The sequence below is a fragment of the Scyliorhinus torazame genome, chromosome 2 (genome assembly GCF_047496885.1).
Source record: "Scyliorhinus torazame isolate Kashiwa2021f chromosome 2, sScyTor2.1, whole genome shotgun sequence".
Taxonomy (NCBI): domain Eukaryota; kingdom Metazoa; phylum Chordata; class Chondrichthyes; order Carcharhiniformes; family Scyliorhinidae; genus Scyliorhinus; species Scyliorhinus torazame.
The window spans coordinates 117,605,314-117,619,866 of NC_092708.1; the positions used below are offsets into that span (position 1 = coordinate 117,605,314).

A 14,553-nucleotide genomic window follows, 5' to 3' on the forward strand; every position below is an offset into this window, starting at 1 on the left:
GTAAAATTAGTTAGAATAAAAACAAGTAAAATATCAAAAAGATAGTGCCATGAACTATTTTAACACATTACCTATAGGTATAATTGTAACAAAATATTGCAAAGATATTGAGAGTAATTTTAGCCTTGTTGCCACATGGAGTGGACCTGGAATAGGAAATTGGTGTGAACTGGCTGGTTTGCTTCATTACAATGTAGCAGTGCCCAGACTCCCACAGGAAAGTCAAGACGAGCTGGTGGATGGAAGCAGGGTTTCGCATGGAAGGAGATAATGACTGGGTAGCAGAGGAAAAAGTCCCTAGTACAAAGGAAGAAGTGAGGGATGGAGGGCCAGAGTTGATCGCAATCAAGGGAGGGAAGAGGCGTTCTAAAGTTTCCATTCTGGGACCCAAAGGCATATGTTGTAGGGTGTGATACCATTCGGTGTATCTTAATGATGTTTTTGTAGTCTTAAGCCGGTTAACTGCATGTATCTACTAACTTACAGGGACTCTTAATTCTCCCAACAATGAGAAAACCTAAAAATAACACCAATGACTTAATCTTTTGGCCTTTCCTGTTTGTTGCCCATTTTCAAATGAGGCTTTGACATTCTGTCATCGTCACAACAGTAAAAATACATTAGGGTCTGAATTGCATCACCTGACTTCATCACTTAAAAGACTGACAAGACCTTTATCTGCCTGTGACGTAGAGCCACAAACCAAACAGTTAAAATGGCACCAGGTAGCAAGCACACTTGCAAGATTTTAACCCACACACATTTGGTTTCTACTTGGCAGCGTGGGCTAAAATTGTCCTTTTCCTGTAGATCTACAAAGAAAGGCTTGAATATATATCTCCCAAAGCACTTCACAAAGAATAACAGAGATTGGACAAACCACAGCGTGAATTTAACACAGTAACATCTCACAGAAAGGAATGAAACAAATGGCCAGTAATCTTAATTTGGAAGAGTGATAAATGTCTTCTCTGATTAATGCCATGAGACTTTTATTGCCTGCTTCAGCTGGCAAAGTCTCAGTTTGAAACATCTCATCTGAAAACACTTGCTCAGCATTACAGTGGTGTGTCAATTGAGATTACATGCTCATAGTAGTGGGACTCCATCGTTCTTCATGGTCATTGTCATGTGTATGACAGTCTGTAGATTTGCCTTGTGCCAGTCTGGTTGTGGTGCCCTGGTATGCTCTTCATATCTAAATTATGTTCATTTTCACTGCATGGGCGATAATCTGGTGAAGCAGATAGTCCAGCTGTTGTTGCCCAGCAGTAAGATGATAATTGGATGGGGTCTTTGAAAAGCAGAGGATACACTTCGTCAGATTGCTGTTTGTGTGGTGAAGATGAAAATTTACCTCATTGCATCTTGGGGTCATCCAAATAAATCCCCATCATTTACTTAATTTTCAGAAATCTACCATGGGACTTTGCATCTCCCTTTCTGCTTCCTGACCTCCCATGGAAGTTGCTATTGGAAAACTATATTCATGTACACATTTTCTCCAGTGGTTCTTGATCTGACATTTTGCAAGTGCTTCACTTGGAGTCTTCTTTCCAATGATTAATGTAGAGATTAATAATTTTTCAGGGGATTAAAAACAAACTTGCCAAGATGGGTAAATAACAATTGCCTCCCAAAAATAGGTTAATAGCATTTTTAGAAATGTTGACATTTCTAATAAAGCAACAAAGAAACATGCAAAGTCTGTTCCCACTGAAGAATTCTCATCAATTCTCCTTTGATCAGATCAAGAGACGTAAATAAAAAGCTCAATTGTACTACACCAGCCAGGAAATCCTGCCCAAAACGCCCACCAGAAGTTCTCTCCTCCCCTTCTGTAGGCGACTACAACCATGTGCTACTTTTAAGCCCACACAGGAGAGGATATGGCACAAGTTGATCGCTGTTAGCGGCAAGGAGATAGGAAGGAAATAATCATCAGCTAATGTCCAATGAATATGAAGCAGTTAATTTATAGAGAATCTGATGGTTATGCCTTTTCTTTTTCACTGAAATGTTAGCATTAAATAACAAATATAGAAAACATTATACACTTACAGGTATACCAGAGGAACCAGAATCACCCAAATCTCCTTTACCTCCCTTCTGTCCTCTTTCACCTGTCAGACCACGGTCACCCTGCAATATAAAGTAAAGGATAATGTTGATTTCAACATTTTGATTCTATATTCAATGTATTGGCAAGATTTAACTGTCCTTTTCATTTATGCTAGACATATTATTAAAAATATCTGAAAGATCTAAATTTTCCAGGGTGCATACAAATAAGAACGTATGAACAAGGAGCAGGAGTAGGTCATTCAGCACCTCAGGCCTCCTCCGTCATTCAATAAGATCATGCCTGATCTGATAGTAACCTTAAATCCGCAACCCACCTACCTCCGATAACCTATCACCCACTTGCTCACCAAGAATCTATCCACTTCTGCCTTAAAGATATTCAAAGACTCTGCTTCCACTGCCTTTGCAGGAAGAGAGTTCCAAAGACTCACGACTGTCTAAGAGAAAACATTCTGCCTCATGTCAGTTTTAAATGGGTGACGCCATATTTTTAAACAGTGACCTTGATATACCATCAATGACCACGAGACGAAAATGGTGAAACTATTGAGGCTTTATTGCACTAGATGTTGAGCCTCCTGCAGCTGGAACCAGAATGGAAGCAGCGCAGGAGAGTGTACATCGCCTGCTGGGAGGAGCCACCAGGCTGGGATTTACTGTGTTAACTGTAATACAGTGGCAGTACCGTAATACACGTAGTGTGTGACCAGTGGTGTTTACCACAGACCTCTAGTTCTAGATTGTCCCACAAGGGAAATGATCCTCTCCACATCCACCCTGTCAAGACCCCTCAGGAACTTGTATTTTTCAATCAAGTCACCTTTTACTCTTCTAAACTTCAGCGGTTACATAGGAACATAAGAACTAGGAGCAGGAGTAGGCCATCTGGCCCCTCGAGCCTGCTCCACCATTCAATGAGATCATGGCTGATCTTTTGTGGACTCAGCTCCACTTTCCGGCCCGAACACCATAACCATTAATCCCTTTATTCTTCAAAAAACTATCTATCTTTATCTTTGTGGTAGTATGTACTGGGGGTCATGTGGGACTGGAAGCCCTAATGTCATTGGCTGACAGATCCCGGGTCCTGGTTGGCCGTTGACCTCTAGCTCCGCCCTGAAGGCGGAGTATAAGAAGCCGGAGTCTTCCCCCGCAGGCCAGTTTACTATCGAGCTGCGGGGGAACAGACACGCTTAATAAAGCCTCATCGACTTCACTCTATTCGTCTCACGGAGTCTTTGTGCGCTACAATCTTAAAAACATTTAATGAAGGAGCCTCTATTGCTTCACTGGACATGGAATTCCATAAATTCACAACCCTTTGGGTGAAGAAGTTCCTCCTAAACTCAGTCCTAAATCTACTTCCCCTTATTTTGAGGCTATGAACACTAGTTCTGCTTTCAACCGCCAGTGGAAACAACCTGCCCGCATCTATCCTATCTATTCCCTTCATAATTTTATATGTTTATATAAGTAACCCCCTCATCCTTCTAAATTCCAGCGAGTACAGTCCCAGTCTACTCAACCTCTCCTCGTAATCCAACCCCTTCAGCTCTGGTATTAACCTAGTGAATTTCCTCTGCACACCCTCCAATGCCAGTACATCCTTTCTCAAGTAAGGAGACCAAAACTGAACACAATACTCCAGGTGTGGCCTCACTAACACCTTATACAATTGCAGCATAACCTCCCTAGTCTTAAACTCCACCCCTCTAGCAATGAAGGACAAAATTCCATTTGCCTTCTTAATCACCTGTTGCACCTGCAAACCAACTTTTTGCAACTCATGCACTCGCACACCCAGGTCGCTCTGCACAGCAGCATGTTTTAATATTTTATCATTTAAATAATAATCACTTTTGCTGTTATTCCTACCAAAATGGATAACCTCACATTTGTCAACATTGTATTCCATCTGTCAGACCCTAGCCCATTCACTTAGCCTATCCAAATCCCTCTGCAGACTTCCAGTATCCTCTGCACTTTTTGCTTTACCACTCATCTTAGTGTCGTCTGCAAACTTGGACACATTGCCCTTGGTCCCCAACTCCAAATCATCTATGTAAATTGTGAACAATTGTGGGCCCAACACTGATCCCTCAGGGACACCACTAGCTACTGATTGCCAACCAGAGAAACACCCATTAATCCCCACTCTTTGCTTTCTATTAATTAACCAATCCTCTATCCATGCTACTACTTTCCCCTTAATGCCATGCATCTTTATCTTATGCAGCAACCTTTTGTGTGGCACCTTGTTACAAGCCTAACCTGTCCAACCTTTCCTCATAAGACAACTCACCCATTCCAGGTATTATTCTGGTAAACTTTCTCTGAACTTGGGTGATCAAAACTGTACACAGTACTCCAAATGTGGTCTCATTAGTGTCCTGTAAAACCAATCCAGAATCTCCCTACTTTTGTATTCAATTCCCCTTGCAATAAATAATACAATTCTATTATATTTCCTAATTACTTGCTGTACCTGCATACTAGCCTTTTGCAATTCATGCTATCCCTCTGCACCTCAGAGCTATGCAATCTCTCACCAGTGATGTAGACTCATGAATGAGTTTATTTCAGTGTCAACTGTGTTTGAGTGAGAGCACTATTAGATAGTTTTTTTCCATTTCCACATGGTGCCTGAGGACTGCCTATAGTAGACGCTGGGCGAGTGGCTTTGGAGAATACATGGGAGTATGGGGAAAATTAGGGGGCATGAAGATTTGAAGGGGTGTGGAGAATATGAGGGAGTATGGAGGAAAGTGGGGACATAGGAACATAGGACTAAAAATTAGCAGGAGGCAATTTGGCCCTTTGAGCCAACTCCACCGTTTGATAAAATCATGACTGATCTGATTGTGATCTCAACTCCACTTTGTTGTCTGTCCTCCATAACACTTGTCTTCCTTGTCAATCAAAAATCCACCTAATTCAGCCTTGAATAAATTCAATTACCCATCATCTGCTACAGACCAACCATTGCCAGAAAATAAAATTATCCTCTTCCCCATCTTTAAAGGGAGATCACTTATTTTTAAACTATGTCCCCTTGTCCATCTTTCTGGTATCTACCTTATCATTTCAAGTCCCCTCAGGATCTTATACGTTTCAATAAGCCAGTCTTTCATTCTTCTAATCTCCTGGCGGGCCTCCGTCGACAGGGGGAAGGTTGTGGACTGGATCAGGGGCGTCTTGCCGCGCAGACCTGTGGGGTTAGCGGGAAAGTCTGGGGGGCTTCCACGACGGGGTGCCACGCAGCCCAGGGGGGCGCCGTGCGTCCGGGAGCAAAAGCCAGTGCGTTTTTGTACGCAACGTCCATGGACCCTGCCAGGGCCCGTGCCTCAGTGAGGCCCAGTATGTCCATTTCAAGGAGCCTTCTGCGGATGTCGGGGGAAGTCATATCTGCCACGAAAGCGCCCCGAATTAAAAGTTCTGTGTGCTCGTTCCCCGTAACCGCTGGGCAGCCACAGTTTCGGCCCAGCACTAGTAGAGCCCGATAGAGGTCTTCCAGTGTTTCTTCTGGGCTCTGCCTTCTGGTTGCCGGTGCCGGGTGTAGACCTGGTTCAGAGGACGGATGTAATGTCCTTCTAGCAGCTCGATAGCTGCAGCATAATTCTCCGCCTCCTCGATCAGAGGGTAGATTGCAGGGCTGACTCGGGAGCATAAAAGGTGCATTTTCTCCCTTTCCGTGGGGGTGTTGGCAGCCGTGTCGACGAAGCTCTTAAAACACGCCAGCCAGTGCTTGAAGATAGCAGCGGAGTTGTCTGCATGGGGACTGAGCGGAAGGCACTCCGGCTTGATGCGGAGATCCATCCTTTCAGAAGTAATAGCTGATTAAATTGATGCACAATCAATTACTCTCGAGACAAGGTGAGTCATAACTAATCGGCTTTAATCAGCTAGAACTGTACCCAGCAGCTTTGATACAGAAAGTGAAGGCTGCTGGGTCGGCATTGGTTCTTATACCCCGCCTCTCAGGGCGGAGCTATGTACGTTAGCCAATGGTAGACTCCTAGGTCTAGCCAATGGGCATCCACCTCTCAGGTACTGCAATACCTGGTATTACCACATACACTTGCAATAAACGCGAACCTTTCATTTGCCTTCCCTATCACTTGCTGTACTTGCATACTAACATTTTGTGATTTATGTACCTGAACACACAATGTCTATTCAAATAATAAAGTGTTTTCCTATTGTCCTGCAAAGTGGTCAAGCTCACATTTTCCCACATTATTCCCCATGTGCCAAATTTTTGCCCATTCACATATCCTATTGTTAGGGTACTGGACCACACCCCAACATTTGTTAGGATACTGGGTGAGAACCTCAAACAATTTTTTTTTTAATTTGAAAAATTGTGAAGAAAGGATATTTCACACCAGGAGTGATGACTCTGACCAATAGGTATCTTTTATGTTAAAACAAACTTCAATTTCAACACCGAATTAACCATATTAACATCAAAGAAATAGCTTTACAATTATCAGTTAAACAGATCTTAAATATGGCGGCACGATGGCACAGTGGTTAGCACTGCTGCCTCATGGCGCCGAGGACCTGGGTTTGATCCCGGGACACTGTCTGTGTTGGGTTTCCATATTCTCCCCTTGTCTGCGTGGGTCTCACCCCCACAACCCAAAAATGTGCAGGGTAGGTGAATTGGCCACACTAAATTGGCCATGCTAAATTGCCCCTTAATTGGAAAAAAAGAATTGGGCACTTTAAATTTTAAAAAACTGTTCTTAAAAATAAGGAAAAACTTAAACTTATTATCTATACTTGCTACTAAATCCAATTAAGCATCCTAATACAGTTCAAATGCCAGTTATAAATAAAGTTAACAAAACAGGTTTACATGCTTAGCTGTGTAGAAACATTTGGAGACAGCTCCTTTCAAGAGCAGATCCAGTACACTTCTGCTCAACCTAGCTGCATTTGGCAAAATTGCTGTTCAACGTAAAATCCTACAACAGATGAAAAACTATAGACAGACCTGGCTCCTCCCATTAATTACATAATCTGCATTCCATTATGTTCCATGAACTGCTTAGCAAGGACTAAACACCACTCCCTCAAAAATTATCTTCACCCCAGGAATAAAAACATGATTCGATAAGCCCTTTATGTGTAACCAAGTGAGTGGTTAAAATCAATAGTTACCTCACTCTATTACAACACCTTAAATATAGCCTTAGTAAACACACAGTCTGGGTACCTTAACCTAGGTTTTTAAATAATATTACTGCACAAAATATATACCTTAACCCAGACTTTTAAAAACATTACAGGTATAACATAAAATGGGCGTGATTTAATAGCTTTGTCGTGCCCAATTTAATGGCCTCGTCGCACCTGGCTTGGTGATGTGATAAAGCTGTTAAATCCTGTGGGAGGCCTCTCACGAGATTCACAATGATCAGAATGCCTCGCAAGATCTAATGTGATCTCGTGAGACGTCGCGATCTGGATCTCGCCGGACGAGATCCAGATTAACATATTTAAATGAGCTACTTTCAGGATTGTCCCGTCCCGCCGCCAGGGAACCTGCAGCAGGGACGCATAGAATGGGAAACCCTGTTGACAGTGGCGGTATCAGAAGATCCCACCGCCAGCCAATGGCGGGCCGCCTCCACGAAACACGCCAAGGGGGTATGTGGAAAACCCGCCCATTTTGTCATCTTGCATTCATCAGGAAAATCACAAGAAAAGCAATGTCATGGGAAACAACATTATACTCTTATCAGAGGAGAGTGCTGATCTGTTGGCAAGTGGGATCTACACAGCCATGGATAGGAGTCGATGGTGACTGACAGTTAACTGTTAAGCATTGTTTGAAATTTAAACCAGTCAACTCAAATTTGGTTGGTCAAACGGAGGCACGGCAGCACAGTGGTTAGCACAGTTGCTTCACAGCTCCAGGGTCCCAGGTTCGATTCCCGGCTTGGGTCACTGTCTGTGCGGAGTCTGCATGTTCTCCCCGTGTCTGCGTGGGTTCCTTCGGGTGCTCCGAGTTTCCTCCAACAGTGCGAAGATGTGCAGGTTAGGTGGATTGGCCATGCTAAATTGCCCTTCGGTTCGGTGGGGTTACTGGGATAGGATGGAGGTGTGGGCTTAAGTGGAGTGCTCTTTCCAAGGGCAGGTGCAAACTTGATGGGCCGAGTGGCCTCCTTTTGCATTGTAAATTCTATGATTCTATGTTATATATAAAACACTGCTCAAAGCAAATGGTTACCAATTATTTTGTTTAGCTGAAACAGACTCAATGTCTGTAGATGTTCTTTCTGTCTGCAAAGAACAGGCTTGACCCTTCTGCCTCCTTTATGGGAGTCCAGCCCCATTTCTACTTATCATTATTTTAAAGGCTTTTATATTATTTGTCCTCAGTTCTGAGGAATTTGCCATGTCCAGGCTGAGGTTGATGCACCTGGGTGGACACTTTGAGCAGACATCTCAAAATATCCTAACAGCATCTGGACAATCTACACATAGAACACCAGAGCAGTAAACGCGGAGGTCACATCAGGACTTATCACTTTAACATTTCAATGTCTTTCCTCTGTTTATTGTGTTCCCATATGGGCTCCCACTTGATGCTGGTTAATATTGATCCCCCCGCGCTGACCCTGATCTATCACTGCAGCACCCTGCTCCCAGAGGACAAACATGTTTGGCTTTCATTGCTTCTGAAATGACTGGCAGAGTTTTAATTGTTTTGAGGCAATGATCAGGTGGGGGTGGAATTATCTATCTGCCTGATAGTTCTGAGTTCCAGATGGTTCTATACACTGCTCATTCTGTCTGGAATATGTCTCACATATGGCTCACTCAAAAATATGCACCATCGTGGGACAGTGACAGTTCCTCCAACTTTAATTGGGACAGTGCAAGAGGTTGGTTTTGCTTTGCCAATGGGGAAATGGCAATTCTAGGCACTGATCAAGAGGAATTTAACATGAAGCTCTTTGTCCACATACCTTAGATCCCATTAGTCCTTCTCCTGGTGGTCCACGAGGTCCTGGCAATCCTTGAACACCTTGGCCGCCCTGTTAGATAATAACATTAGTTTCAATTCAGTATTCAACAATTATATACCATTACTAACACCATCAATTTACTTTCAAAGATCAATTATAATGTCCACTGTAATCACCAATTCCACACAAGGCATTTAATGTTGTTTATGCCATTCTACATACCTTAGGTCCCTGAATGCCTTCACCTGGAGGGCCTTGAGGACCAGGTGGTCCTTGTCTCCCTGCTATTCCCTAAATTGTAAGGAAAGATTATAATAAATTTGTTTCATGGGAGAATAACTAAGACTTGCTGTACAATTGATTCACACATGTTCAATTGCAATTGCATTTGAGTAATTCATTTATGTACTTCGATGCGCTGTAACTGCTTTTGTTCTTGTATCTATTTTGTTGATGGAGCACCCACCCTGGCTTCAGTAAGATGAGGCAACTCAGTGTACATCAGGGTCAGTGCTGGGACCATCTGAATCTATATGGCTCTACTATTTGCTGGATAAACTCACTGAGCTATTGGAGAAGCACATGTTCACGGGTTGGACGGTGCTGCCCTTCGTATTGACATTGTGTGGCCATTTTACAAGGTGGGGGATGGGTGAAATGAGAGGAAGAGTAAAACAAATGGGAAAACCACAAAAATCAAAACATAAAACTTTTTATGTTGTCTTCTTGTCTTACATTAAGTATAACTCCTTAATTAATTGCTTCATTAAAAATCAAGTAGCTTTCTGACTACTGAGAAGTTCATAGACATGTCTGCTGTAAACTCCTAGCTAGAGGGTCTTTCACTGCAAGAGATTTTTATGAGGAAAAAAAACATAAAATATAAGCACAACTGACGGTACCTTCAGACCTTGAAGTCCTTCTCCTGGAGGTCCAGCTATGCCACTTGGCCCTCTTGCTCCTGGGTCTCCCTAAAACATGGAAGATTTATCAGTGAGAATTTATCTTCTGCTTTACACCAACAAAGACAGCAAAAGGAATGTGGTACGGTAGCACAGTGGTTAGCACTGTTGCTTCACAGCTCCTGGGTCCCAGATTTGATTCCCGGCTTGGGTCACTGCCTGTGCGAAGTCTGCATGGGTTTCCTCCGGATGCTCCGGTTTCCTCCCACAGTCCAAAGATGTGCAGGTTAGCTGGATTGGCCACGCTAAATTGCCCTTAGTGTCCAAAATAAAGGTTAGGTGGGGTTATTAGGGACAGGGTGGAGGTGTGGACATAAGTAGAGTGCTCTTTCCAAGGGCCGGTGCAGACTCGATGGGCTGAATGGCTTCCTTCTGCACTGTAAATTCTATGATTCTATGATACTCATAGTGATTATTGCAAATAAATGCAAACTATGATATAAATGTAGTTTATTTTTGCAGTGAAAGTTTATGCAATTCATTCACAGGGCAGAAGTAGGTTTTCCTTCCAGTGAGACCATCTCTTAAGATCTTGCCAATCTGATAAGTACTGAATAGAACTGGCTTCGAGCGGTAGTGATGCCAGCTCAAAAAACTTGTCTGGGGCAGCGGTACTTCGATTTTCCTTGTGGTGTTTACAAAAGCTGCGCCTGGTTCTATATAGGCCGGGGGGGGGGGGGGGGGGAGAGAACTCACTTATGTAATTGGAACCTACAGCTGAGGCTCCCATCTGCTCCTAGTGGTGGTTGTCAGCTAACTAGTGACCGGTTGAAATGGTGGCCAGGGAATTACAGCAAAAAATGAACTGAGATATTTTAAAGTTACTACCTTGGGTTTGCTGCTGCCGAACAAGATGGATTAAAAATTAACGAGAAATGTTTTCCCATCATTGTTTTAATACGAGACAAAATTTGCAGCATATGATCAGACTCAGGAAACAAAAAACGATTCATCACAGGGGGACAAGGTGTTCACCACATAAAACAAAAATATATTTTAATGTGAATCCTGATGTTTTCAGGTTTAAGCTACTTACTTTGATTAGTCGTTTTGAACCACCACATAGCTTTAATAGCAAAATACGTAATTGAAACTTTTAATTACAGTGTTAGTTCTGTAATTGCATGTTACTAGTTAGACTTGTATAATTTGTCAGGAAAACAATAAAATAAAAATTACTTCAATATTAAGAAACAAACAAGTATGTTTACATACCTTAGGTCCTGGGAATCCAATTCCTGCAGGCCCCTGTTCACCTGTGGGGCCTGGAAGACCTGGCAAGCCCTTTCAATTGGAACATAAAATATATTTCACAAATAACCATTACATTTTCATCAAAGACTTATAACATTGCCAGATATCCACAAAAGTGATTCTTTGATAAGAATGTAGGAACATAAGGGGAGTGCACTGTACTGTCTTTGTGCAAGTCAAGGAGACACATCCAGAGTGGGAATTTGGAACTTGGTAATTTGGTGCAGTGAGGTAATTTGGTGCAGAGTGGGAGAAGGTGCTTTTTCCCTACTGTTTTGTTCTCTCTCTTTCCTCTGGCCTGTAACTTTTAATCTGCAGGGAGAGAACCAGAGAGCATCTGGGAACCTGGAAAAGTAAGTGATTTTTATTTATTTTTATTACCTTTTCAAATATGGGGGGGAGGGGGGGGGGACTGAAGTGACATCACAGTAAAGCTGTGACCTGATTGGCTGGTTGGGAAGCTACACTAAATTTAAAAAATTAAGCAGTTAAACTAATTAAACATAATTACTTAATTATAATTTGGAGGGGTATCTAAGCCAGAGATTGGAGAGCACTGTATTTAGCTTTCACATTTATAGCAGAAATCTAGTGCTGGGAAACATATAGTTAACAGTAACTTTTTCTTTTTTTAAAAACTTTAAAATTTAATTTACTAATTATTGACGCAATGTCAATTAGAGGGGTGCAGTGCTCTGACTGTGAGATGTGGCAGGTCCAGGAGACTTGCAGCGTCCCGGATGGCTTCACCTGCAGAAAGTGCACCCAACTGGAGCTCCTCACAGACCGCATGGTTTGGTTGGAGCAGCAGTTGGATGCACTTAGGAGCATGCAGGTGGCGGAAAGTGTCATAGATAGCAGTTATATAAATGTGGTCACACCCAAGGTGCAGGCAGAGAAATGGGTGACCACCAGAAAGGGCAGGCAGTCAGTGCAGGAATCCCCTGTGGTTGCCCCCTCTCGAACAGGTATACCCCTTTGGATACTGTCAGGGGAAAACAGCAGCAGCCAGAGCAGTGGCACCACGGCTGGCTCTGATGTTCAGGAGGGAGGGTCAAAGCGGAGACGAGCTATAGTCATAGGGGACTCTATAGTCAGGGGCACAGATAGGCGCTTCTGTAGACGTGAAAGAGACTCCAGGATGGTATGTTGCCTCCCTGGTGCCAGGGTCCAGGATGTTTCCGAATGGGTAGCGGGCATCCTGAACGGGGAGGGCAAACAGGCAGAGGTTGTTGTACATATTGGTACTAACGACATAGGCAGGAAGGGGCATGAGGTCTTGCAGCAGGAGTTCAGGGAGCAGAAAGTTAAAAGACAGGACTTCTAGGGTTGTAATCTCGGGGTTACTCCCTGTGCCACATGCCAGTGAGGCTAGAAATAGGAAGATAGAGCAGCTAAACACGTGGCTAAACAGCTGGTGTAGGAGGGAGGGTTTCCGTTATCTGGACCACTGGGAGGTCTTCCGGGGCAGGTGTGACCTATATAAGGACGGGTTGCATCTAAACTGGAGAGGCATAAATATCCTGGCCACGAGGTTTGCTAGTGTCACACGGGAGGGTTTAAACTAGTATGGCAGGGGGGTGGGCACCGGAGCAATAGGTCAGAAGGTAACAGCATTGAGGGAGAACTAGGGAATAGGGCCAGTATCGCTGTGAGGCAGAGCAGACAGGGAGATGTTGCTGAACACAGCGGGTCTGGTGGCCTGAAGTGCATATGTTTTAATGCAAGAAGTATTACGGGTAAGGCAGATGAACTTAGAGCTTGGATAAGCACTTGGAACTATGATGTTGTTGCCATTACAGAGACCTGGTTGAGGGAAAGACAGGATTGGCAGCTAAACGTTCCAGGATTTAGATGTTTCAGGCGGGATAGAGGAGGATGTAAAAGCAGTGGCGGAGTTGCGCTACTGGTCAGGGAGAATATCACAGCTGTACTGCGGGAGGACACCTCAGAGGGGAGTGAGGCTACATGGGTAGAGATCAGGAATAAGAAGGGCGCAGTCACAATGTTGGGGGTTTACTACAGGCCTCCCAACAGCCAGCGGGAGATAGAGGAGCAGATAGGTAGACAGGTTTTGGAAAAGAGTAAAAACAACAGGGTTGTTGTAATGGGAGACTTCAACTTCCCCAATATTGACTGGGACTCACTTAGTGCTAGGGGCTTAGACGGGGCAGAATTTGTAAGGAGCATCCAGGAGGGTTTCTTAAAACAATATGTAGACAGTCCAACTAGGGAAGGGGCTATACTGGACCTGGTATTGGGGAATGAGCCCGGCCAGGTGGTAGAAGTTTCAGTACGGGAGCATTTCGGGAACAGTGACCACAATTCAGTAAGTTTTAAAGTGCTGGTGGACAAGGATAAGAGTGGTCCTAGGGTGAATGTGCTAAATTGGGGGAAGGCTAATTATAACAATATTAGGTGGGAACTGAAGAACCTAGATTGGGGGCGGATGTTTGAGGGCAAATCAACATCTGACATGTGGGAGGCTTTCAAATGTCAGCTGAAAGGAATTCAGGACCGGCATGTTCCTGTGAGGAAGAAGGATAAATACGGCAAATTTCGGGAACCTTGGAGAACGAGAGATATTGTAGGCCTCGTCAAAAAGAAAAAGGAGGCATTTGTCAGGGCTAGAAGGCTGGGAACAGACAAAGCCTGTGTGGAATATAAGGAAAGTAGGAAGGAACTTAAGCAAGGAGTCAGGAGGGCTAGAAGGGGTCACGAAAAGTCATTGGCAAATAGGGTTAAAGAAAATCCCAAGGCTTTTTACACGTACATAAAAAGCAAGAGGGTAGCCAGGGAAAGGGTTGGCCCACTGAAGGATAGGCAAGGGAATCTATGTGTGGAGCCAGAGGAAATGGGCGAGGTATTAAATGAATACTTCGCATCAGTATTCACCAAAGAGAAGGAATTGGTGGATGTTGAGTCTGGAGAAGGGTGTGTTGATAGACTGGGTCACATTGAGATCCAAAAAGACGCGGTGTTGGGCGTCTTGAAAAATATTAAAGTGGATAAGTCCCCAGGGCCTGATGGGATCTACCCCAGAATACTGAAGGAGGCTAGAGAGGAAATTGCTGAGGCCTTGACAGAAATCTTTGGATCCTCACTGTCTTCAGGTGATGTCCCGGTGGACTGGAGAATAGCCAATGTTGTTCCTTTGTTTAAGAAGGGTAGCAAGGATAATCCAGGGAACTACAGGCTGGTGAGCCTTACGTCAGTGGTAGGGAAATTACTGGAGAGAATTCTTCGAGACAGGTTCGACTCCCATTTGGAAG

General features: G+C 43.8%; 1 protein-coding gene across 1 annotated transcript in view; it reads right to left on the bottom strand.

The window, feature by feature from the left end:
- The window catches only part of col28a2a (collagen, type XXVIII, alpha 2a), a 225,029-nt gene that overhangs the window by 14,254 nt on the left and 196,222 nt on the right, over nucleotides 1-14,553 (bottom strand). Inside the window, exons 25-29 of the mRNA XM_072475914.1 lie at nucleotides 11,243-11,311; nucleotides 9,968-10,036; nucleotides 9,288-9,356; nucleotides 9,066-9,134; nucleotides 2,062-2,142 (exon numbers count right to left, since the gene is read on the bottom strand). Coding sequence (XP_072332015.1) covers nucleotides 2,062-2,142; nucleotides 9,066-9,134; nucleotides 9,288-9,356; nucleotides 9,968-10,036; nucleotides 11,243-11,311 — 357 coding nt within the window. The remainder of the gene's footprint in view (nucleotides 1-2,061; nucleotides 2,143-9,065; nucleotides 9,135-9,287; nucleotides 9,357-9,967; nucleotides 10,037-11,242; nucleotides 11,312-14,553) is intronic.